The sequence below is a fragment of the Acanthopagrus latus genome, chromosome 9 (genome assembly GCF_904848185.1).
Source record: "Acanthopagrus latus isolate v.2019 chromosome 9, fAcaLat1.1, whole genome shotgun sequence".
In the NCBI taxonomy this organism is placed as follows: Eukaryota; Metazoa; Chordata; class Actinopteri; order Spariformes; family Sparidae; genus Acanthopagrus; species Acanthopagrus latus.
This window is the reverse complement of record NC_051047.1, coordinates 26,628,979-26,654,795: the sequence shown is the minus strand read 5'-3', so window position 1 is coordinate 26,654,795 and position 25,817 is coordinate 26,628,979. Positions and strand designations below refer to the sequence as shown.

The 25,817-nt window shown below is 42.1% G+C and overlaps 3 protein-coding genes across 5 annotated transcripts in view; all 3 read left to right on the top strand.

Annotated features, from left to right (window-relative positions):
- Positions 1 to 137: 137 nt before the first annotated feature.
- On the top strand, positions 138 to 2,895 carry maip1 (matrix AAA peptidase interacting protein 1). Its single transcript, XM_037110483.1, has 5 exons — positions 138 to 494; positions 1,158 to 1,229; positions 1,342 to 1,468; positions 1,858 to 2,008; positions 2,099 to 2,895. The coding sequence occupies exons 1-5, from the start codon at positions 180 to 182 to the stop codon at positions 2,175 to 2,177; spliced, it is 744 nt and encodes a 247-aa protein (XP_036966378.1). The 5' UTR covers positions 138 to 179; the 3' UTR covers positions 2,178 to 2,895.
- Positions 2,896 to 3,856: 961 nt separating this feature from the next.
- On the top strand, positions 3,857 to 19,431 carry pgap1 (post-GPI attachment to proteins inositol deacylase 1). Its single transcript, XM_037110468.1, has 26 exons — positions 3,857 to 4,147; positions 5,790 to 5,943; positions 7,593 to 7,768; positions 8,207 to 8,378; positions 8,462 to 8,622; positions 8,873 to 8,925; positions 9,017 to 9,083; positions 9,249 to 9,354; positions 9,605 to 9,663; positions 9,778 to 9,861; positions 9,968 to 10,017; positions 10,129 to 10,180; positions 10,262 to 10,339; positions 11,124 to 11,199; positions 11,288 to 11,361; positions 11,450 to 11,501; positions 11,584 to 11,650; positions 11,730 to 11,835; positions 11,918 to 11,956; positions 12,087 to 12,271; positions 12,505 to 12,735; positions 12,836 to 12,971; positions 13,385 to 13,435; positions 13,509 to 13,720; positions 14,275 to 14,379; positions 14,474 to 19,431. The coding sequence occupies exons 1-26, from the start codon at positions 3,986 to 3,988 to the stop codon at positions 14,610 to 14,612; spliced, it is 2,847 nt and encodes a 948-aa protein (XP_036966363.1). The 5' UTR covers positions 3,857 to 3,985; the 3' UTR covers positions 14,613 to 19,431.
- Positions 19,432 to 22,171: 2,740 nt separating this feature from the next.
- The window catches only part of hecw2a (HECT, C2 and WW domain containing E3 ubiquitin protein ligase 2a), a 40,452-nt gene continuing 36,806 nt past the window's right edge, over positions 22,172 to 25,817 (top strand). Inside the window, exon 1 of one of the 3 annotated variants that reach the window (XM_037110459.1) lies at positions 22,172 to 22,780. The gene's annotated coding sequence lies outside the window, so the exon portion shown is untranslated. The remainder of the gene's footprint in view (positions 22,781 to 25,817) is intronic. The other 2 variants (XM_037110455.1, XM_037110458.1) reach the window with 2 other exon arrangements.

Here is a 25,817-nt window from a genome sequence, read left to right as displayed (position 1 = left end):
GGATGATAAATTCATTAAAACCATCACCAATTTTAAAAGGTGGATTCATTGATAAATACTAAATATATACTATATGTTTACTATTTTCTGGAGTTATGATCTTTATTTCTAATACTCGCTATGTGTTCCTCGTCGGACGATACAAGTGCACGGACAAGGGGACTTCCGAGGGAGCAAAGATGGCGCTGCCCATGTTAAGAGGTTGTTACAGAGTGCCATCAACATTTAGCTTCACTCGCTTGTTTTTAAGTGAAGGTGTTATCCTGAACAGATGCGCTAAAACGCGGCTACCGTCTTCACCACATGCCGCTTTGACAGCAGCGGTCCGCCCGTACAGTTCCGACCCGGGCGGGCAGAAGCAGCACCAGAATATGATGGTGCTCGGCGTCCCGAACCTTTTCATTTTGTTCCGCACCAAAATATACTTCTTCCTGATCAGAGCTTACTTTGACAAGGAGTTCAGCATACAGGAGTTCACGGAGGGAGCGAAGCAGGTGTGTAAATACCTAAATATAAGTAGCGGGTGTTGTTAGCTAGCGACAACTTCAGCTGCTAACGGAGTTAAAGTTATTCATTTAAACTGTGTGATTTCTGTTTCTGTTTCTGTTTCTGTCAAAATGTCAAACAACCAGTTATGAAATAAACCAAAGTACAATAATAGTGACGTGTTACAAGTCAGATATTGTTGTGGACGGGATGTTGTGTATGAGGATGATGCTTCAGAGCCAAAGTAGCACATTTTTAAATTAATTTATATTTTCTACCTACAATCTGACAGAGAAGTCACAGAATTAGATGAATATCGGCCCCGATAATCAGTCAACACTTCAGATTATTTTTATACATGTCTCTACTCCTATAATCAACTGATTGTTTGATTTATAAAAGCTCTGAAAATACAGAGAAATAGTGTCACAGTTACCCAGAAGCTTCATAACACTTGTAGTGTCCAACCAACAAACCAAACGTGACAAAATTATTAAAAATATACTTAAATGGGCACGCCCCAGTAGCTTAATTGCTTGAGCATGCAACCCATGCATCCTCATCCAATTTGAAAGTCAAATATAGTCCAAGAAACTCAGATTTGTACCTGAGTGAATGAACTTTTAATGTACTCCACCGCTGGTTGCTGGTTGATTTGTTCCCTCTCGCAGGCCTTCTGTCATGTTTCCAGGCTGCTGTCAAGGTGTCAGTTTGAAGCTTTGGAAGGACTCGTGGCTGAAGACGTGAGTAACAGAACCCAGAATGTCCTTTAAACATTATGTTAGTACAGATTCACTACAGGTCTCAAAAACAGGAGTAACCTCCCTGCTGAAGTTGTGATTTATCTCCTTGCAGCTGATTGCAAAGCTGCAGGAAAAGTGCAGCCTGCTGCCGTCGAGCCACAAGAAAGCGCTCTCTGCAGACTTTGATGATATCATGTACACAACAACGGGAGATGTGGGAATCTACTACGACGATAACGGTCAGCATCAAGTGTTAACCTCCAGGAATATTTAAGATTAAGCCTGCTGATTTCATTCTGTTTGTCCTTTTCACATTTAAAGACAAATATCAACACTGGGTTGATCCTGCTAACAAGTATTAAATGTATCTTCAGCCTGATAAATCTTCTTCCTCTGTGTCACTAGTATATTTGATTTAATCCCACATACAGTGCACTGTCACACTGCTGTAAATACACACTAGAGCACCAAACGTGGATCGATCCGCTGCTGAAAATAGTCTCTAGAAAGGGAACTTATTATTGAGCAGTTTGCTAACGATCAGACAGACATGTAATGTGTTATAGACCCGAGTGAGTGTGTTTATCTGCAGCTTTGATAAGTGTCTTATTGTGTGTCATTGTTCCAGGGAGAAAGTTTGTCAGTATCCTGATGCGTTTCTGGTATCTGACGAGCGCTCGTATTCCTGAAGATGGCTTAAAGGGAACCCGCGTCTTCCAGGTGTCCTTCGGTTCGGAGCAAAATCCAGAAACTAAGACACTGCTAACTGCAAACTATGAGTGAGTGCATAATACTTAAAGTGTAACGACTTGTGCTTATAAAGTATTTAATGTCTTTTTTTCTGATCTTTCTTTCTGGCTTTCTTCCAGATTCCAAAGGGAGTTTACTCAGGGAGTAGCTCCAGACTGGACCATTACGAGGATAGAGTACTCCAGGCTTTTGGATTAAGCTGCTGTTGTTCCTGTGGAAACTAGTCAAGACTCAAAATTCTCCCCAGTATTTTCTTTGATTAAAATGAAGAAAACTGTCTCAAGATGATCCACAGAGGGGAAACCAAGATGCATCTCCTCACTGGGAAAGGAAAACCACCAAAAAAACACCAAGGCACACCTGGATTCATCTACCTGTCACTGTAGAATAGACAGCTCAACACACATTCTCATAGTTACTGTCCAGATCTGTCTGCAGTTTGTCTTTGTTTGTTATCACTTTGGTCATCATTGCTGATATTCCCCCATAAATCAGTGGTCAGATTTGACGAGGTTTGTGAACTCCTCCTCTTGCAGTTTTGTACATTCAGGATCGGGGCCGGAATAATTAAAAGATTTCAATTCATTCATAGCCTTATTCTGATGTTGTAACATCATATGGCTTCCCATGTATAATTTTATTTGGCACCTGTTCTGTCAACTTCTCCCATCTATGTATTCATTAGTGTCTGATACTGACAGTGTGGTATGACAATGCTGGAATTCAATGTGACAGACTTGTTTCCTGACAAAAAAAAGTTTTTTTGTTTTTCAGACTAAATCTGTTGCAGGTATCTGACAGGAAAGTACATGCTGTATATGATCCGTTTGTGTGAACATGTGTTTGCAAAGGCTGAGGGAGCTCGATGCAGCTGCAGCAGACTTATGATTGTTTTATTAAAGAACTGAAAAATCGAGAATGTGCCACTTATTTCCCAGAGTATTTCCTAGAAGACAGACCACTGAATTGGCTACAAACTCTGGTGACATGCGTATATTTTCTTCATATATACCTAGACAGGATGATTGCACAGACAGTGGGACTTCATTTAACTCTGTGGTTGCACAGTCATTACAAATGTATTTGTGCAATATGGCTACATGTGAATTGCAAAACCTGCCGTTATTGATAAAGGAAAAAGGGAAATAATATAATACATAAAATGTTTAAAAAATTCACGTCATGAAGGTTAAAAAAACAAAAAATAAAACTGTGATGCAAAATGTCTCATTCCCATCAGTGAGTTTAGTTTTCAGATCAAAATATAACAATAGCTGGAGGAGCTATAATTTGCATGTACTAATATATATAATATATATTACATATTAGCATTTTCTAATATGTATAATATATTTATTATATATCAGCATGTTCTAGTATAATATACGTATTGTATCTTAGCATTTCCTAATACATATTATATGTATCATATATTACCTTTTTCTAATATGTATTGCACACTACATACTCATAATCTGTACATTTTATATATATAATTATTATAGATATATTACGTCTATATATAGATATTTTATTTCGCTATTCTCGCTATTCTATTTCTTTGAGTTTTTGTTTGTTTTTCATTTTTCAGCAGCATTCAGAGTTGATCCTGTCACTGACTTATTTATATATGATAATTATATATTACACATAATTAAAAAATGTTTGTAATCGAAATTTAATGATAATAATAATAATAATCATAATATAAGTAAAGAGAGAAGAAACTGAAATAAAAAACAAATACATTTAGCAGAAGCTGATAAAATTATCATTTCCTAATTGCATGACGTGTCAATCCATTCCTGCTCTCCTATTGGTCCGTTTCCTAACGGTCCCTCCTCCCATTGGCCGACAGCTCTGCCAATCAGCGGTGTTTGTAGAGTGAGTGGTTCCTGTTGTGAGGAGGCTCCAGCAGCCGGTGAGAGTGAGGAGACAACCTGTGTGGAGTCTGAGGGGACACACCGGGGGATGAAACGCCACAACCTGGACATGAAGCTGCCGTGATGTCCGACACGCTGAGTCCGAACCGAACCATGAAGCTCGCCGCTGTGGCCTTTTACGTGTTCGCTGCCGGGCTGCTGGCGGTCGGCCTGCGAGAGTTGCTGACTGGCTTCGAGGAGAACAGATGCAGTATGACCTACATGTTTGAATACCCGGAGTATAGAGTGAGTAGCGCGGCTAATTATTTCACCCAACACCGCTTACTATCACCACAAAACTAGCGTGTAGCATCCCGTGTTGGTTAGCACATGCTAACGTCACTGTACCCTGCTAAATCATGTCCAAGACCTGACCAGGAAACATTAATTAGCCTCCTTTTCTTTCCTTTTTTTTTTTTTTTAATTAAAGCTATTTCCTGACACCTAACAGCTAACATGCTAACACAGAGTCTCACCTGTGTGTTCGGCAGGTGTGCTGCCTACACGTTCAGGGATCAGATTAGCCAAAATTAGCCAGGTTATAACACCATAAACCAGCTTATGGATCCTTGAATCCTCTCAGCAGATCAGCTACAGGTCAGGTGTGAGCAGACATGTTGGTGTTGTAATGTCCCCTTCTGCTTTAATGTGCTCATCTGTCCAGAAGTGGAGCACAGCTGGAGGCAACACACTTGTTAGGGGCATCGACCATAGAACAGACAGCCTTTTCTGTTGTGATATATATATATATATATATATATATATATATATATATATATATATATATATATATATATATATATATATATATATATAATATGAGGGAGGATAAAAGAAGCCCACATGTATCTGAAGGAAACATCAGCTTTGTTTGTGTTGTTAATGGACAGGATCCATTGAGTCACAGCTGGAGGGCTTGTGGTGAACACAGGGCTGTAAAGGGTTAAATAGTCCCAGCAAAGGGAGGAAAATCAGTCAGATTTGATAGATTAGTGTGACAAATCATAATGTGAAATCATGGTAATCAGTAGTTATTATGCTGTGATGCAGCTCAGTTGTTTTGCCCTTCTCGACTGGAAGAGGTTTTAGCAACATGGGCTGGAATGGAAACACTGTTTTTATTTGATTTTGTCAGTATTACGGCTCGAGGTGCACGACGTAGATGAGACAAAACAGAAGCCGAGCTGTTTTTTGTTGACTTAACATGTGCAGCATCTACACACATTAATTGGTTGAATGCACCTTTAAAGTTGTGCCGTGAGCAGCCAATAAAAACAGAGAACAACAACAACAAACTGCTGCACCTGTGAGCCACACACATTGTCACAGGTGTGGATGTTGATTTACAAGAACACAACACCATCTTTGTCACTACATTTTAGACTGTCTTACACTCAGGTGTGCATATATTACAGGTCAGCAATTTATTTTAAAAAATGAATATATATGTGAGTTTCTCTTACCTGTTATTTTCTCAGTATCTGCAGTGACAGTCGGGTAATTAACAGTTATCGTATCAGCTGAAAAAATCTTGCATCCTTGATTCCAGCCACAACTCAGTCTATCAATTTATATAACAACTTTCAAATGGAGCTCAACAAAGGATGGTTATGTTTAAAAATAAACCTGGATTTAGAGATAAAGACACACACAGAAACAAATAAATAAATAAATCAGCAGAAAAAAAGCAAACAGACTTGGGTGAAAACATAACCTCCTTGACGAAGGTGATTACGAAATGCTACTTATAATAAATATATTTAAGTAAAACAATATTAAGTGACCAACAGTAAATTATAGATTGATGTTTAATGTGAAGTAAAGTCCTTTAAAAGTTGACCTCCACTGACGAGGATTTGTGTCTGTGCTGTTTGTGTCGTGTCGACAGCGCGTGGCTCTTCCTCGCCGCGTGGCCCGACTCTACCCAGCGTACGGCCTCTACCTGTACGGAGAAGGTCTGTACGCTCAGGAGACCCGAGCGCTCAAACTCACCGGTGCCCCTGTGCTCTTCCTGCCCGGGAATGCAGGCAGTTATAAACAAGGTAAGAGTGCAACGGTAACAGAGGGCTTGATAAAGATATCGTTCATACAGCAGCCAGCAAACAAGAGAAAACAAGGTCAGAGTTGTGTGTTAGAACTTTGGGCAGAAACTGGCTTTTGCGACCATGTTTTAACAGTTTGTTCGCTTTTTGTTTTTTATTTTAGTTGCTGTGATTCTTCACATGTGTGTACTCAGTTATCCACCCGTACTTATGAGAAAAGGCTGTTGACATTCTTTCTTATTGTCAATAAATCCCGATCTCAATCCAACTAACAGGAACTGTGTTGTGTGTGTCCACAGCTTGATATATCATCTTCTTCTGTGCAACAGAACGAGTTCCCTCATTATCATAAACACACACTCTTGTTTATCTCGACTCAATCCCACGTACACCGTCCTGCTGCTATAAATACTCACTCAAGCACCACATTTGTGTTAATCCTCAGCTGAAAATAGTCCTCAACAAAGCACTATTTCCACCTGATTAAGTAACATTAACTAAGAGCTACACTGTCCAGCAGGGACGTCCTGATTGTGAAATACTGGGCCTGAAACTAACACTGATGTTTAAAACAGCTGTTGGTTTTCATGATAATCGTTAATATCCTCACAAGTGACTCGACAAAGCTGTGCAGCTGATTATTTTGTTGAGAAAATGAAATATTCATATCGTCCCATTCTGAACACTTCAGTCCCCTTTGCTGTAAAGTTTCCTGTAGTGGAATTAATAAATGATTAATGTGTCTTTTCCTACATTACAGAGTAATGACAGGATGTCATGAGCCAGTGATACAACAAACAGACATCAGCCATCAGTCATTATCATCTTAATTGCCAATAGCAGTTTATGTCTTTTATATCTTTATTTTTAAAGATAAACATCCTCAGTAGAAACGGATGTGCGATAGTGAGTCATGTGTTTTACAAAATGGACTAACACATTGTTGGTTTTGGTCTTTTCATGACTGTTGTTGTCACAAAGGTAAATATATTCTAACACGGATTAAATATGTTTTATTTTTACTTCTACTGGAGTTATAATTCTGTCGGGGTGAATCAAACCTGGAACCTTCTGTTGACCAGATATTCTCTCTCTCTCTCTCTTTAATAACTCAGCGATGCTCTGAGTGACACAAATCCTTCATCAGATCATTCCCGCTGTTTGTTCTTGTTATCAGCCGTGTGTAGGAGGAAGACACCCACGCTTTTATTCTTCTGAATACAAACACATTTACAGTAACGCTGTGATGTTTGCAGTGACGGACCATGCTCACTATTCCTCGACGTTTCTTGTCCTACATTTAGACTCTTGGAGCTGATGTATTTTTAAGAGCTTGATGAAGTGCTGGTGTCAGATTAGATCAGACTGTTGCTGCTGAGTTTCTCTCATACAGGAAAATGTAACAGTCAATGTAAATTTAATGATTTTATAGCAGAAGAGAGTTTTCTTTGTTTGTCATGAAGAGCTGCCCGAGGATGAGAATCGTTAGATGACTCTGATCAATAATTCACAATATAAAAACATAATTTGCACACACGGGCTGTGCATTAATAAATATTGCAGCATTAAAGCTGAGCACATGGTGATGATCAGATTATAACCAGCTTTGACTCCACATCTGTGTGATTTCCCCCCCGTCTTCTTCGCAGCTCGCTCTCTGGGCTCCGTGGCCTTGAGGAAGGCTGAAAACATGGAGGGAGGTCTCCACTTCAACGTGTTCACCGTGGACTTCAACGAGGAGCTGGTGGCCCTGTACGGCGGCAGTTTGCTCCGGCAGACGCACTTCCTGCACGAGAGCATTAAGGCCATCCTGAGGCTGTACAAGGTCAGGCCTCAAATATCATCCGCTCGTCGGACAGGGTTACTTATACCAGATGACGGATGCTGCTGGTGGAGTTGTGTTTCAGTGTTGGAGGGGGGATAGGGGAGGGATGCACATCACACACATTTCGCCACCTCTACATTGAAGTAATCCCTCAGAAGCTGACACGGCACCAGCAGAGTAAACTAAAATTCCTGAAATTCCAATTGCAAACACAGCTGCAGAAGTAATTTCTTAATGCAGCTTTTTGTTAGCAGTAAAAGCAGCACGAGACAACCGACAAAGATCCAATTACGTCAAATAACTTGCAGGAACAAACTCGTTTAAGTAACAAACACAACAGACTCAAAAACAGAGACATGGATGTATGTATGATGCTAAATCCTGCCAGAGTTTGAGAGGTTTAACCGTCTGTTTTTCCTCTGTTTCTGCTCCCTCCAGCACCTGAAGACGCCTCCTCAGAGTGTGGTGGTGGTCGGTCACTCCATGGGTGGAGTGGTGGCCCGGGCGCTCTACACTCTGCCCCGCTTCAACACCAACCTGGTCAGCCTCATCATCACCCAGGCCTCCCCTCACCTGGCTCCAGTGCTGGCCCTGGACCCGTACCTGCTCGGTGAGGAGAAATGTTTTTTTCAGTATCAGAGCTTTGATATAAAATACAGATTCGGGTAAATGTGAAATCTTTGCTCCGTGTAGATTTCTACTCTGCAGTGAGACAGAAGTGGCAGAACCAGGCCAACAAGCTCAGGAACGTCACGGTGCTGTCAGTTGGGGGTGGTTACCGTGACTACCAGGTCCGCTCCGGCCTGACGTCCCTGTCTTGTCCTCCGGGAGACCCCAATAAGCTGTCGCTGGTGGTAAGTGTTGTTTGTGAACTGGTTAAGAGGCGCTTGACCGAGTGATAGAGCACCTTCACCACTGCTGGAGCTTCTCCAGGGAGGTTTTTTTTAAGAACTGAAGAACTTGGACTTCTTTTCTACTCACAGGATTCGGCTTAAAGTTGTATTTTTTGTGCTCTGTTGGTTTCTTGGTAGAGAGTACTTCTTAAAAACGTTTAGAGCTGAAGGATTCTGTCACTGCTTTTCAACTTATGTTTGAATGTTCAAGGCAACAGCAGTTCCCAGGACCTGGGTGTCGACTGACCATCTGTCCATCGTTTGGTAAGAACACTTTATGTAGCTTTATGTTTGGATCGACAATTGTATTTAAAAATCATGCAGATTACTGAGATGAAGTGTGTTTGTGTTCCAGGTGCAAAGAGCTTGTTCTGGCGACTGTCCGGGCGTTCTTCGACCTCATTAATCCTGAAACCAGACAGGTCAGAACAACAAACATGTTTTTTAAAATTAATCTTTTCTGTGAAAAATATGAAGGGAGAAGAAAGATGTTATTGCACCGGAGCCTCGGGGGACATCAGCGTGAAATATTACATCTACAAACACGTGTCGTCTGTTTTTCAAGCTAAGCATTATGTTTTTATTAGTTCACAGAAAACCCAGAGAAGAAGCTGTCAGTACTGAACCATCATTTCATCAGACACCCTGTCAGGGAGGTGGGAGAAACTCAAGACACCTCCATCTCCATCTTAGGTGACAACTCACCACAGAGAGGCTGAAATATAAACAGAGAAATTTAGGGCAGCAGCAAATATTTTTATTCTCGATTGTTCTTTTAATTAATCTATTAATTTGAAAATGGTGAAAACTGTCCACCTGGTGCCATAATTATTAGTCTCAAATACTTTATTTTGTCCACAACTGAAAGATACCAGGTTTACTGTCATAGAAACCAAAACATTTACGAAGCTCAAATCAATTCTGCATTTCTTTTGTTCTCCAGATATTCCTGAAGCGTGGAGTGAAGTGAACACGCTGCGTCTGGCCTACAGCACGCCAAAGGTTTCCAGACTTTGTCCTAATATAATAAAGGAGCTCCTTATGTACAGTCAATAAATGCATCAATGATTTATAAAAATAAATACAGACAGAAATACAAATGCTCTTCTCCTGCAGGAAGGACAGGTCAAATACTTCCTGTTTGCTCTGTCGAGTCGCAGGAAAGCTTACAGCCACTTTTACTGCCGGAGCAACAACCTGGTGAGTTTCCAGACTCGTGATACATATAGACGTCTATTTGTGAATGTAGTAAAAAGAGGCAGAAAGCAGAGTGTTCTTGACTCTGATTTATCGTTGTGTCCAACAGGAGATGACCAGCTGGGTCTACGGCTGCACGCACAGGAACGGTTCTTCATGGTAAGAATAGGATTATATCTTTTTCTCCACCTCCTGTTTTCCCCTTTCGTCATCATTTAAGATGATAAAACTAATTCTTTACTCTTCATTCGTGCTCTTTGAATTTCCCAGTGTGCACGCGGTGGATCTGTCCACGGGAACCGAGCTTCTGCCTCCGTACAAGGTAATTATCCTCTAACGAGACGTCGTCCAGTCCAGTCTGAGCCGCTGCAGGCTGATCACAGCTGCCTGTTCTCCTCCTCAGGTCCTGATTCTCAGTCTCAGTGACTTGTCTTCTGTTACTCATCTGGTTGTTTCGGCCTCCAACCTCAACGGCAAACAGGTACAGAGACTCTGTGATGATGAGATTCTTCTTCTCCTCGTCTTTCTGTTGTCTGTCTCTGTTTGTTTAGCTGCTCTTACCTCTGCACAGCAGTGCTGCTCTCCCGGGTGCACAGCAGACCAGAAAAATCAATGTTCCAACATACAGCAGGATCCGTGGAGTGACATAACTTGATTTACAAATTAGATTAACAACAACAAGGAGCAAACCACACATTTCACATGCTGCTTCAGTCAGTGAATCAGATGCAGCTACATACATTGTTTTTTATTGTATTTTTCCTGTAATCGTGATTTTCTGGCTGTTGTGAAAGAAGTTATGTCAAAAATGTACTTTGCAAATTAAAAAGGTACACAGTAAAGTTATGAAGTACAGCTGAGGATGACGGGAATGTCTAGTTTTGTGTGTTTAAGCTAATATGATGACCAATTCAAATCTTGAAGAGTTATTACAAACTTTTCTAAGTGTCTAATCCAGATTTATTGTCAATTAAATGCTTGTTTTTCAAATATCATGAATCTTTAATCGGCCAGTATCAGCTGATAAAATTTGATAACCAATACTGAGTTGTCGTTTCACTACAAACCAAAAGGTCAACCTCATTTGTCAGGAAGAAATCAGGGGATGCATCATCTGGTGTAATCAAAAATGAAACCGCTTTAAAAATTCTTTGAGACAACCCAGCAAAGAGCAGACGGACAAAGAAGCCGAGGAAAAGATTCATCTCACTTTATCAGTGATGTTAATTGTACAGACAGCATTAAAATGTTACTGTGGTCAACAGTTCACGGTGGAGTGCGAGTGGCAGAGACAAGAATCTCAGACTCAGTCCGTCCCGGTGCCGCATGTCTTGTCCTTCGGTGAGTTGTCGCACTGTTGACGCTTTATCTTTTAAAATCTAGAATAAGTAAACACAGATTCCTTTTACAGTAACTGTTGTTTTTTCAGGTCTGACCGTCAGCGATGTTACAGTGAACTCTTCTGGGCTTCTTCACACCATCGAGCTGCAGCACTTTCACCAGGTAGCTCTCATCGCCTCACCTGCTTGTTTCACTCAGTATCTCTGTTCCTGCTCTGCCTCTAACGTCTGAGCTGCTCTTGTGTCTTCAGGTCTATCAGGCCTTCAGGATCACAGTTGCAAGCCAGTGTAAAGTTCATAAAGGTAAGTTTGACTTGTGATACACAGTCCGGCTCACGTGCGCACGTTTAAAATCAAACGATGATCTCTTTCTGTCTGTGTGCAGATAGACTTCCCAATGTGTACAGAATAAACGTGCCGTGGTTTCGAGAGGATTCTTTAACCACAGTCAGGTGAGTTCTGCTCTGTTGTTTCTTATTCTGCACGACACATTTACGGGTCGTACTCATTGTTTCTGTCTTCTGTCCACAGCGTGCCGTCAGTCACTGAGATCTCAGGGATGCTCCACACAAGTCGTCCAGACAACAGCTCAGGTGTCCTCCTTCAGCTCCACACTGCCCCCAACTGCCAGTATAAGGTATGAATTCATTATGACTAATTATGACAGTAAGGAGGTTAAAAGATGATCTGCTCTGATGTCCTCTGATTTTTAACCTCAGGTGTCAGTAAGGACTTCATTACCCAGAGTGCTCGGACAGGTACGACTTTCTTGTCTTGTTTTGTCCTCCAGCATTCCCTTAAAAGTTTGTTATTCTTATATTACCTTTTATTTCGAGCGCAGGCACGTCCTTCAGGATAAACACAGATCTGTCTTATCTTCTCTGACAGATCCTGAGGTTCTGTGGGCCCATGGTGCCGGTGTACACGGCTGTAACCCTCCTCCTGGCCTGCGGGGGGCAGCTGTCCACCATCTTGAAGACGAGGCGAGCCGCAGACATGAGCCAGGTGGTGGGCAAAGGCCTGCAGCCTCACAAAGTCAATCTGCCCGTTTATATCCTGCACATCTTGCTAAGGTGCACTTAGAAAACCTGGAAATTCATTCTTGATCCCAGTTTGATACAAAATGATTGTAACTCTGTAGACTTACTGACTTTAATCTACAGAAGAGACATGAAATTTCCTGGTTGATTACTCAAATTAAGAAGAAAATCTCAAAATTGACAATTGCATGAAAAGATTTTTTTATTTTTTTGGGAACACCACATGATTGTCTTTCTGATCCTCCTCCTCCTGCTTCCTCCCTCAGCTGTAGCTGGTTTCAGGAGGTCTGGTCAGGTCTCTGCCTCCCCCTCATGGACTCGCTCCCTCCGACCACCCCTGATGCGACGTTTAACGAGGGTGCTGTCCCAGCTGAAGAGTGGCCTCACTTCCTGTCCCCTCTGCTGTACATCTTCGGGGCAGCTGTTGCGTACTGGGGCAGCGCACTCCTACGTCTCATGATGCGACTGGTCTCACTGGTTTTAGCTCCGCTGCACAGGTGAGGCTGAAGAGTTGAATCATCGAGGTGTTTGATTTGAAGCATCCTTTAATAGTTGTATAATCTGACTGTTGATTCTTGATTTCTGTTTTCCCTCCAGACCGTCCGTCTCCAGAGACTGTGGCACTCTGCGACCACGGACGCAGATCATCATCACTCTGTGTCTGACTGTTATAGGCGGGACTTCCTGTGGAGCGCTGTCCATGGTTGTAGCCTTCCTGCTTCACCTTTACAGGGTGAGTTTTAGGACGTATTCATGGAGCTTTACCATTATTTTCAGCGTAGATCTATCTGTCGATTATTTTCTTGATTATTCGATTCGTTTTTTGGTCGAGAAAATGTCAATTACTGTTTAACAAAGTCCAAGATGACGTCCTCAAATGTCTTTTTTTGTACACAACACAAAGATATTCAGTTTACTGTCAAAGTGAAGGAAAGAAACCGGAAAATATTCATGTTTAAAGAGCTCGTATCATAAAAATTGTGACTTATTTTGCACTAAACCTGAATAATCGATTGACAAAATAATTTGAAAGTTGACAGTACCTGTACAAATGAATCGCTCTCCAGTCATTTTACAGAGAAGCATCACTGTCACAGTCATTGAGCCTGTTGAATCTCTTCACACTGTGTTTGTTTGCATGCTCAGGTACTGAGGCTACAAATGACAGAGAGATCTTTGAGTCACATGCTGAATCTGGTAAGATTTTCGGTTTTAAAATTCAGTCTGGTTCTTCTCAAATTCAAGCTGAAGTGTTCGATCATCCCTTCAGGCACCGGGGAAGCACAAAGACACTGAGAACGGGAAAGTGGACGCCGAATCCTTAAGCAAGTCTAAAGAATGTAACGGCGCCCCCCTGCTGTCTGAGTGCGCTCTGCAAGAGGTGAGGGACGACCTGCAGCTGCACCTCTGCCTGTCGGCGCTGCTCACGCTGCCTCTCATGCTCATCGCACCGTCACTCATCCACTGGATCCGCAACCTGAGGTACAGTATTAAAGCAGAGAGCGAGTGGGAGAGTCAAAGCGCCTGCTCGGCCGTGTTTATTAAGAATGCTAATTAATGCCACGTTAGCTGTTGAGAAAAGTGTCCACACGTACATAAACAGAGCGGCCAGAGCAACAGTTAAGTACCTGATTTGTTAAGACCAATTATGCCGATAAGGTCGAGGATAATTTTCCAGTTAGACCCGAGATGCTTTCATCCCGACAGGCTGCAGCTCTGATCAGCCCGCTGTGATCCTCCGAAGGAACAATGACTCACTTCTTAACCTTTTGATTTATTTCTATGTCCCCTATGACAAAAACACAGCAGCGTTTTCTCCAGATAACTCAGCAGATATTTGCACCTACAGGTATTCGAGATGTTTTCTGCTTCAGTGAACATGAGTTTGAATAACAACCTCAATTTTAAAGTGCGTGTAAGTTGTGAAATACCAAATATAACATACCAAAGTCTTGTCAGCGTCAGACGTGGTGCAGAGGTAAACACTGGGAACGTGTCTGCATAACTTTTGATTCTGTTGTTTTGATGGTCTGCAGGTACTCCACCCAGCTGGATCCGGACCCTTGCTGGCCACACATTGTGCCTGTAATTATTGTGTACACGCTGCTTATTAACTGCAACACTTTAATACTCAGCAACAGGTGAGAACGCATCATCACCAGCACAGAGATCGACTCGTATAATCACTGTAGTCTCCGGGGAATTCCGCTTTAACGTCCTCTTCGTCTCTTCCAGTAAACTCCTTCATGTGACTACCTGCCTCCCCCTCCCCTTGGCCGTCGCCATGGTGACCTTCTCTCCGCTCCACCTCTACAGAGTCACCTACTTCCTGTTGGCGGCGCTCGTCCCCCTGGCCTTGTGTTGTCTGCTCTGACGGTACCTGACCGGTCTCAGTCCACATCTCCACCATAACAAGCCTTTTCTCTAGACGAAGCTTTACTCTCCGAAGCTGGTTGATCCGTTCTCGAGGAGACATCCTCGGCCCAGCTGCCATGGAGCAGAGCCATAGACATACATAGCTTTGGGGAACTGCCTGCTCGATGTTGGCACTAAAAGCTCCATGGTAGTTACACTGAGTTTTAAAGAGAGAGGGATGTAACGGCCTTGGAACATTTGGTGCGAATATGGCTCCGAAGGATCGACCCGAAACCAAGTTTGCCTTACTCTGTATATCTATAGCTCTGCCTTCAAGGAGCGACAACTCCGCAACCAGTGAAGCTACTGATACTAGAGATTCACAACAGGGTGTTAACTGTTCTTATGTCTGTTGTCTGCAGTGTCTTCAGTGGCATTGTTCGCTGTGGTCACCGCGCTGTAAACTCCTACACTGCCTACCGCTTAGCGATGACGTGAAGCTGTGTGTCGTCTTTTACTGTTGACTGTCGCGGCCACAAAACCGGTGGCTTCAACTCCATCAGAGAAACCCAAAGGATTCATGTTTACATCCTCCCCTTAATCACCCAAACACCTCGTCTGCACCTGGTATTAGAATACAATCAGACACGTTATCCGGATAAGAAATTAAGGAGAAACACAAGCTAATGATTTGCCGTTTTATTGATGTGTCAGATAATTCGGAGGCCATGTTTATGTTCCCCACCACCAAAGCCTTTAACCACAGTTCCAGTTGATTATCATCCTTTTATCTCTTTGTTATTATGAGACATGGCATCATAGATTCAAAATTGCAAAGGGAAGAGGAGACGCACAAAGTCTGGGACAACTGTTAAATACTAAAATACGTTTTGCAATTAAAATAACCAGATTTTTCTCGCACATTTTCATACTCGTCCATTCCTGTAACCAAAGGTTATAATCTGCCTATGAAGTTTCCCATTTGTTTTGTTTGAAATTATAATATAATTGACACTTTGACAGTTCAGATTTTATTTAAATACAGCCCCAGTGGGCAGATAATTACCTTTTTGCATTTGTCAATCACAGAAAGAAAACACACCTGTTATTTAGTTTTAGTTTCACAAACTGACACTATTTTTATTCAAAGAAAGGAAAAACTTCATTAATTACGTTTGCAGAATTTACAAAATGGGACGAATGAATAGAGTTTATACATTTTCCTTAAAAACTCAACAGTCGAGCTGGATCGTTTATTATCTGATGCAGATTCCATTTTAACACCAGGTGTAAATGAAGTGATTGATACAGAACAATGTTAAAGACAAATGAAGGAATGAGAAAATTATGATCCGTGTTTTCTACAAAAAAATCATGTAGCCAAACAACTTCTGCGACTTCACATAATTCTCTTTTCGTCTTGTTTTCCTGCATCGCCTGACGCTCACTCACTCTCTCGTTCACTCACTAAGGCAACAGTGACTGTTAAATGAGCGTCTAATAGTCACGAGGTCAAAAGTCACAGTTTAAAAATATTCTCATACTTGAATTAAACGAGCCAAGAACTTGAAGAGAAAGGCAGCAAAGGAAACACGTCAACACTTTCTGCTTATCACGACGACAACTCTCCACTCGTACCTGATCTCTCCATGCAGTCGCTTCCATCAGTACTGTGATTTTTTTTTTTCTTCTTCATCGCTGTTCTGTGTGAAACTGTTCAGAAAACTTCCTGCACACGTGTTTTTCAAATTAAAAGCTTCCCAGTGGGTTAGAGAGCATTTATCCTCCCTTTTCCTTCGAGGCTTTTAATCTGAAATTAGTTTTCAGTGACTGTAGCTTGATTTTGACTGTAAAAACAGCAAAGTAGAAGCAAATTTATCACACACTCACACCAGATTTATGATTTATATAAAAGAAACTTGGTCATGCTGACAGAACTGATGCTGTTTAAGTGTTCAGGTGTGAACTGGTTAAAGAGGATTACAGCAGAAGTTAATGAGCTGATTGGGATAAATGAGCTAAACTGACAGAAATTAGCATCTGATGATGAGCTGAATCATAAATAATCACTCAGTTTTTCATGTTATTGACTCATAACGACTATAATCACTTGTTGTTGTTGGTACTTTGACACAGACGCTGTACTTTGTTCTCGCTGAAATTTTAAAAGCAGATTATTTATTTACTTCCTGTAAGCCTCGGATTTATGCTCAGTGAAGGATTACGGGACGTCTGTTCAGTATTACAGCTGATACACATTTACAGTACGATTAAAGATTCAAACTTTAAGCTCCTAGCAGATATTTTAAACCCGCGCATTGTGATTATAATTTCCTTTCTTTGCGCTGCTGCTGTTTCGGGGGTTGAATCACGGTTAGCTGTGCTGTCGGCGGATGTACAGGTGAATATTAATAACCAAGCAGCTCGTCACCGTTTGTCTTACTTTTGTTTTGAGTACATGTGAATTTAAACTGATAACGTGTCCTTTTACAAAATAAAGTCAGCCACACATGGAGCAGAGCAGCAAGTATTGAAGTTAGAGCAACAAAAAGTCTTGTGACAATTTGAATGTTTTGAAGATTCGAGTGTGCTGAGTTGTTTTGACTTTTGATTTTGTTGCCAATTTGTTTTTGTTTTTTTAAGCTGCTTAGTTTCACAAGTGTTTTTATGAATCACTGTAATAATGAAAACACAACTACAGACGAGAGATTTATATATTTTCTGTTGCTTGAATCTGCTCCAGATTTCGTCATTCTCGTATATTTTCTGCCTCTTTGTGTTTAAAGCTGTTTTATCGTGTCGCTCTGTGTCACGTCCTCGTGTCAGTGAAGCAGCTGCTGTGCCTTTCTGCTTCCTCCGGCTGTCGGTTTGAAACCATTCAGTCCTCAGCAGCAGGGTGTCGGCTTCATGATGAAGGCCCGCGGTGGATGTGAGAGTGTTTCACCGGTTCGTTACTCGCAAGAATATTCATCCAGCGCCGTAGTTTGATTCTAGTTTGGGCGACTTTTATGATGACTAGATACTAAAGATCACTGGGGACCAAATCACTCCACAAACACACGTCAACATCTTCTGCAAAGACGCCCGCTGTTGTTCCTTCTGTGAATGTACCTGCACTGTGTGTGTGTGTGTGTGTGTGTGTGTGTGTGTGTGTGTGTGTGTGTGTGTGTGTGTGTGCGTGTGTGTGGTTAACTCGTCTGTCTGGTGCAAATCTTTTGTGTTTTTAGCGCTTTGAGATCGCACATCGTCCGGCTCGTCGTGATGTCGTGGCATTCACTCGACTTTGTAGAACAAATTAGAAGACAGAGAGTTATTGTTTTTTTGGTTTTTTTATATATATATATATTAATATAATATAATGTGGTTTATATCGGTGTTCACTGTGATGATGTCGTAGTTGCAGAGTTACACGCGACGGTTTTTTTCTTTCACACTTTGAGGGGAAGAATGTGACGTTTTGGAATATTTTGAATTGAGGCGACGTTTTGTGTGTTTTGTCTAAATCTGGAATATTTTACAGGAAGACGTGAAATCAGCTTAAACACATTTCTTCCTGAAACGTTCCTTGAATACGTCCAGTTTAAGTTCTGCATTTTATCAAACCTCGATCTCTGAACACTGCCATTTTAAAACCGGTGTGACAGACTGTGGAGCTGCTGCTCTTCTTGTGAAAAATGCCTCCATCATCGACAGTGTTCATTTATTTTATATCCGGCTACATGGTTTGAATTCAGACAAAGAGATCTTTACATTATTCTTCCAATTTAACATTATTTACGACTGTGTGTGTGTAAAAAAAAAAAAAGGCTCCAGAGGAAGCTGCATGTGATCTGATAAAGGGAAAAAAAACCCTCCAGTGATGTCACCCAGTGGCTAAGTTGCATTGTGGGTAATGTAGGCGCACTGCACTTCATTTACACTGTCGGGCTCGTTATGTAGAGTTCAGAAACAAAAGATCACGGTTGATACAGCAGAACCAGAGATATCAGCTTTTTTTCACTTGACTTCATCTCTGACTCTGATCATATTTTTTTTTTTTTAAATTACCTCGTCAGTAAAAAGTGCACGATGATCAAAAACACCTTCAAATGTCTAAATCAGCAGTTTATCACAGATTTCTCTCTTCTTTTTTTATCACGTTTCCTGTTTTAGGAGCCGTTTAACATTCAGATCAAATCACTTGGAGAAACTGATCGTCTGCTTCATTTGATTTGATCATTTTAAATAAAATTTTTTAAAAAATGTTTTGTTCTGATCAACCACAAAAACGAACAGGTCAAACGTTCTGTCATACCAGAGTCCCTTTAAAAAACAAGCATTTTAACAGATAGAGTTTAATGTTGGTTATTCTGATTGAGAGACGGCTGTGAAAATCTTCGTCTTAAATCTGATCTTTTCTGGTGTTTATCTGGTGGTAGGGAAGTAAAAAAAAAAATCACATTTAAATGTCTCGACTGTCTCTAAGTGCTTTAACGTCTGGTAACCGTATCAGTTTCTTTATTCTGCTTCTGCCTAGAGTGACTTTTAAAACCTGTAACCTCCTGCTAGCTGGTCCGTGTCGTGCAGAACTAGTTAGAACTCGTGTTAATAAACAGAACCGGGCCGGTGACAGAAAACAAGACCACGTCCGACGCTGGTTTCTTTTGTTTCTATTGTGCGGTGAGGCTCGAGCGTGGAAGAGTGTTTTCTCCTCAGGTTTCAAGCGTTCTCGTGTCAAAATGGGTTGCTTTGATGTTTTTTATATCTCTCACATTTTTATTATCTGATGTCATTGTAAATGGGCAAACTGTGCAATTTTTTGGCACCATTGTTGTTGCAATAAAACCAAGAAAAACACACGTTGTTGGTTTTTCTTTTATTATTTTAAAGTTGTTGTATGAAGTGAATGTGCTGCTGGAAAATGTCCCTCAAAAACACAGTTTTTTGTTGCCACTAGCACGGTTAGAAAAATGTCCTGATGTCTTGTCAAAAATATGATTTTGTGCCCCGACGTTACATCACAAACATCCAGCGTTGTCGCCTCTAACACGGCTTTAAACTGTCCTGATGTCTGACTAAAAATATCTGATTCATTGCCTCTAACACAGCTGGAAAATATCCTGACACCTCGGCACAAACTTCTGATTTCGTTGCAACAGTCGCGTCTGGATAATATCTGAACGTGTTGTCATAAATATCTGGTTTTATCACAAGAAACAACCTGAAAATGTCCTGACATCTTGTTAAAAAACGTCAATTTTTATTGCCACAAACATTTTGAAAATGTCCCGACACCTGGTCAACAATATCTAGAAACCTGGCTGGAAATGATCCTGATGTCTCGTCAGAAACACCAGTTTTCGTTGCCTCTAACCTGGTTAGAAAAATGTCCTGATGTCTTGTCAAAAATATGGTTTTGTGCCCCGACGTTACATCGCAAACATCCAGCGTTGTCGCCTCTAACACGGCTTTAAACTGTCCTGATGTCTGACTAAAAATATCTGATTCTCTCAGCTTTAAGACAGTTCAGACGGGCGGAGTTAGTCGAGGCTGTGGAAATGAAACTAATCAGCTCAGAGTTTCAGGGTTTTTTTTTTAAGTGAGAAAATGTTCACAGGAAAAATGTGTTGACTCTGAATCACGTGTCCTTAAAGAAAGCAAACCAAGAGTGTGTTACAGAGTAGCTGACTTCATTATAAGTGTGTTGAAGTTTCCGCTCTGGTGATCTTTTTGCTCTGACTGTCCACCAGAGGTCAGTGTTTCCCTGCTGGCGGCTGCTGTGTGCAGCCTGCAGCTGACTGAAGACTGATCTCAGCTCAGTGAACGAGTCTCTGCACTTCGCTCATGTTCGCTTTAATGATTCACTGTGAATGGGAAACCACCAGAGTGCTGACTCAGCATGTTTACTAACCAGTGACGGAGTGTAACTCAGTAGATTTACTTTCATTTAAGTGACATTTTGAGGAACGTCCACCACGTTTTTTGTTCCCCTACATGTATTTTATAGCTTTAGTTACTTTGTAGATCACATGTTGCATCAGAGCCACATTTACATTTTTTATATTAATTTCATCGGCAATTAAATATAAATTAATTACTAATAAGGAAAACATGCTGAATATTGTAAGAAAAGTTCAGTTTCACATATTTATTAACTGTCATAAGTGGTAAAGAAAAGCAGGAAATCCTCAAATTTAAAGGAACAGTTCGCCCAAAAATAAAAAATTATGTCATTATTCCCTCACATTCATCCAGAGACTCTTCATTTACTGTCATACATGTCAAAGGAAAGCAGAATATCCTCACATTTAAAGGAAACGTTGACCCCAAAATGAACATTTTTATTATCTCCTCTCCTCATGTTGATGTTAAAGTCAGGGGAAGTTTCCACAGAACATTTCTGGAGCTTCACATCAAAACAGTGTTGCAGCGTTCTGATAAACACCTGATGTAGATGGAGACTTGTTTTAAAATGTAAAAATAATAATAACAATAATATAACAGCTGCACACAGCTCGTCTGGTTCATCATCCGCGTCTCTGGAAGCCTTTAAATCCTACGTTGATATTAAAATATGTTATTTACAGCTTTTGTAGGGCAAAAAATGTTAATTTTAGCTGCTATATGAAGCCAATTATATTATAGTGTTTTACATTATTTTCTTTATTTACATCTACGTCAGCATCTTGAGCTCAGCAGCAACCGTGAAGATGCTGAAGAGTCTAAATAAAGTCTTTACAAACTGATTTGTGATCGTGACGGTTGTGGAATCTTTGATTATGCCAAACGAGTTGATTTATTCACGTTTGATTTATTTCAGTGGGGTTAGTGTCCAGGTACTTCAGGTGTTGAGCAGAACGCTGCAGCGCTGTTTTACTGTGAAGCCCCAGAAACGTTTCGTGGGAACTTCAGCTGACTTTAACATCAACATGAGGGGAGGAGATAATGAAAATGTGGATTTTGGAGGTTAAAGTTTCCTTAAATGTGACGATATTCTGCTTTTCTTTGACATTTATGAGAGTAAATGAAGAGTCTCTGGATGAATGTGAGGAGAGAATGACTGAATCTTTTATTTTTGGGTGCACTGTTCCTTTAATGTATCATATTGATCCCATGTTTCCTTTATAAAACGATCACCTTCACACATGAGGCAATACAACTAATGATTATTGATTAATTTAGTCAATAATCAACATGTAGTTTTCAAACAAGTCTCCATCTTCTGAATGAATGACTGAGTTCATATTTTTTAGGTGAACTGTTCCTTTAAGATATCTTGACATTTGCTGCTTGAAAACCACCTGAGATGATTAATTTCCCTCCAATCGATCGATCGATTAGTCGACTGATCGCTGCAGCTCCAGTGCAGATTACAGGTCAGAGTATCTGTGCGGTGGTTCTACAGGTTGACTCTCTCTTGTGTCACCGCCCACTGTTTCCCACATTAATATGCAGCAGTGTGTGTGTGTGTGTGTGTGTGTGTGTGTGTGTGTGTGTGTGTGTGTGTGTGTGTGTGTGTGTGTGTGTGTGTGATCATCTCAGCCTCCTCAGTGTCTCTCTGGTTAAACCCCTCCAGCACAGGAGAGTCTCTCCTCTGCACATCACCAAACATTACGCCATCCTCCTCCTCCATCCTTCTTCTTCTTCTTCTTCTCTTTTTTTTTTCTTGCAGCGCTCTGCACGCTCACATTTTGTGCATCTGCCTGCCGGTGTGCTGCTGGTGGGAGGACGTCGGCTCTGACTGCAGCGCATTGCGATGCAGGAGAGGCAGAAATCAGGATGTCAGTGTGAGCTGCACGCCTGAAGCAGCAGCAGCAGTGCAGGAGAGGAAGGAGGAGAGGAAGGAGGTGCTGCTGGTGCTGCTGCTGGTGGAGGAGTCTCTGCGCACACACCTCTGGACGCTGCTGCCGAAGGAGGGCCGAGGTGCCGCTCTGCAGAGGGAAACCGTCTCGGTACGTGACTCCGAGCCCAGATCTGCCCTGGCTGTGGATCTGAGAGGGAGGGAGGGAGGAGGAGGAGGAGGAGGAGGAGGAGGAGGAGGGGGGAGCAGCAGCGCGGCACCCCGCCCGTCTCTCCTCATTTGGACTGCAGGGATAACGACCTAAAGCGTGATATACCCCCGGATCAGGATCAGGATCAGGACCGGGAGCGGGACCGGGACTGGGAGCAGGAGGCAGCGCTGTCACCGTCTCCACCTCTGCGCCAAAGGTAAGCAGAGCGCAGCGCCTGGACCTGCCAGAGGTGCGCTCATGATGATGATGATGATGATGATGAAGATGATGATGATGCTGGAAGAATCTGTCACTGAAGCGCCGCAGCAGCAGCAGCTGCGGGTCCTGCGGGTCCTGCGGGTCCTGCGGGTCGTGTTGAGCTTCTGTCGCTGTTTTCTGCACTGTGTGTTTGTGATTGATCGATTTTCATGCGCGCGTCTTGTGGCTGCGGAGGGAGGGAGGGAAAAAAAAAAGGGACGCATAGAAATAAAATGACGTAGGGAATTCCCACAGTAATCCAATAGCGCGCGCTGACACCTGCGCGGTGCGGCGCGTGTGGCCTGCTCGCTCACGTGCGCGGCCTCGGCAGGTGGACTCGGGATGATTAAAGTTGGAGACGAACTGTTATGTAACGTGATGTGGCGGACGGGATGCGAGCAGGGGGTTACCTTCACGTCCCGGGCCCGCGTGCACGGCCTCCCGTGTTTACACTCACCTCAGCGCGAGCTCACAGCGTCCTGCAGCTGATCTCAGACCGGCCACTTCTTCTTCTTCTTCTTCTTCTTCTTCTTCTTTTCTGTAGTTTTTTTGTGCAGAGCTTTCTCAAAAATATGATCCCCGAACAGAAAACGTGTCACCCGAGACCGACTTTACACCAGCAGAACCAGCAGAACCAGCAGAACGAGGGTTCAGTTGGACTCTTGTTCGTGCAGATCATCAGAAAATCCAAACAGATTTCCTCACTTGACAGAATTCGACACAGCCGGAGGCTGTTTGGTTCTGACAGCCCGGTTCTGTAGCTGTGACTTGATATGTGATGATGAGTTCAGGTGGAGCAGATTCTGCAGGACTGGAGGGTTTAAATCTTCTCCTCCTGTGATCAGTGATCGATTTTCACGATATAAGATGCAAGAAAATTGTGAAAAATGCTCCCAGAGCCCAAAGAGACTCTTCAGGTTGCTGTTCTGTCCAAACAACAGTCAGAAACCCAAATTATCTTAACTCACTGTCACAAATCTTCACATTTAAGAAGCTGGAACATGAAAAACAGTTTAATACCTTAATTGAAAAACGACTGAAACGATCAATCGATTATAAAGACAGTTCGATCAACTCATCAGATCTGCTTGTTTGGAGTCGTTCACCCAAAAATGAGTGAATACAGGTGAAGAAATCAGGGAATCCCAGATATTCTCCTTCTGTGCTCAGTGGCTTTGCATGCGATTGATGTTCATGTTTTATCGATTAACCGTTACGTCTATAAATTACCAGAAAACTGTGAAAAATGATCCCAGAACCCAAAGTGACGTCTGCAAGTTGCTCCTTTTGTCCAACTGACAGTCAGAAACACAAATAATCTTCACTTACGGTCACAAATCTTCACATTTCAGAAGCTGAAACCTGCAAAAGAGTTTGACGATTTATCGATTATACAGACAGTTTGATCGGCTCATCAGTTTAAAGTCTCGTAGCTGCAGCTGTATTTGTCAGATCTTGAATTAAAGGAACAGTTCACCCAAAAATGTAAATGTATTCTTCTTCTCGTCCCCCTCATGCTGATGAAAAGTCAGGTGAAGCTCATCGTCTACAAACATTTCTATAGGAGCTTGTTTTAGAAGCAGTAGAAGTTTGGACCGGGTGCTTTGGAGCGTTAGCTAGCGCAGGAGCTATTGGATCAGAACCTGGGCTAGCTGGTTAGCATGCTAAGTTCAGGAGCTATCCCTGCAGAAACATACGGATGTCATCATTTCTTCACATTTCATGATTATTTTAGTTATTTTGTTTTAATGCTTGCAACAGAAACTCACTCTTTGACTCCACCGTCACATACATAAAACTACAGTTTCCACTCTGGACACACACGCAGCCGCCTGAACGCCTGGACGTGAATGAGCTGCCGTCTCCAGCTCGTCTCGGACTCAGCGGTGATCAGAGTGCAGGATTAGAGCGGAGTGAAGGGTCGCTGTGAGAATCCATCACAGTGTCTCCGGACAGAGCAAGACGTCCTCCGGTCGACCTGACGGTGACTTCAGAGGACGTTTATGTGTTTGACTGCTCAGGAATTAACAGGTCTCGATAATTATTAAGACTTTTTGAAGGTCCTGCGTCTCACACAGGTGTTTTTATGTAGTTTACCTGATACCTCCTACAGTAGTTTCACCTCTTAGAGCAGGACAGCTGATCGTTATCATAACTCACGCCTAAAAACACGTGTGGGAGTGACAGCCTTGACATTTTGACTGGTCAGAGTAACTGCAGGTGTGTTTAATAACACCAGTAATCAATTCCCAGTAAGATCTGCCCCCAAAAATATCATAATTCTTCTCTGTTTGCACCTTTAAAAGAGACATTTCATACCTTTTATCTGTTTCCTTTCCTTCAGTGTGTTATTAATGGTCTTGTGCATGTGAGAGCTCTTGAAAAGGTCGACAGCAGCTCCCCTCTCCCACAGAAATCCCTGCTCCTGAACACATCGTCAGGAGTCCTACCTTTAAAGCTGCCCTCCAGCGTCTTCTGGTATTTTTGTGATATTTCATATTTGGTGTCCTTTCCTGAGCCACACTGTTTGGCAAATTTTTTGGTCGCTAAAGTGGAATAATGACGTGTAAACGCAGCAGAATCATGGAGTTTACAAAAGCAGCGCTGCTCCTTTAAGAGACAGGACAGGTAGCTAAGGTGTTAGCGACTGGAGCAGAGAGGGAAGCTCATCAGAAAAAGTTGTAAATCTGCGGCACGTTACAAATTCTGCAGCTTCTCAACACACAACAAGAACTTCTGTTTGACTGACAGCTGTCAGTATTCATGCTGCTGCTTCATGCTAATATCGGAGCTATCGCTAATCCATGCTAGTGTAGTCGGTAGTCTGGATGAAAACCTGACTGGGGGGGAGGGGCTTTAATTCTGTGACTTTGTGACATCACACTGCATCACATTTGCATCATCCATGTGAGAGTTGATCTAGCAGAGCTGCTCGGTTGTTGTTAGCGGTGCTGGCTCAGGTGTGTGCGAGCTGACCAACCAGAGAAGGCTGGGAC

Excerpts from the sequence above, each read along its gene's own strand:
- maip1 (XM_037110483.1), top strand. The coding sequence starts at position 180 with ATGGCGCTGCCCATGTTAAGAGGTTGTTACAGAGTGCCATCAACATTT. Across the intron at positions 1,469-1,857 it reads AATCTACTACGACGATAACG|GGAGAAAGTTTGTCAGTATC; the intron begins GTCAGCATCAAG and ends TCATTGTTCCAG. Across the intron at positions 2,009-2,098 it reads CTGCTAACTGCAAACTATGA|ATTCCAAAGGGAGTTTACTC; the intron begins GTGAGTGCATAA and ends GCTTTCTTCCAG.
- pgap1 (XM_037110468.1), top strand. The coding sequence starts at position 3,986 with ATGTCCGACACGCTGAGTCCGAACCGAACCATGAAGCTCGCCGCTGTG. Across the intron at positions 8,379-8,461 it reads CCTGGACCCGTACCTGCTCG|ATTTCTACTCTGCAGTGAGA; the intron begins GTGAGGAGAAAT and ends TGCTCCGTGTAG. Across the intron at positions 10,340-11,123 it reads CCAACCTCAACGGCAAACAG|TTCACGGTGGAGTGCGAGTG; the intron begins GTACAGAGACTC and ends TGTGGTCAACAG.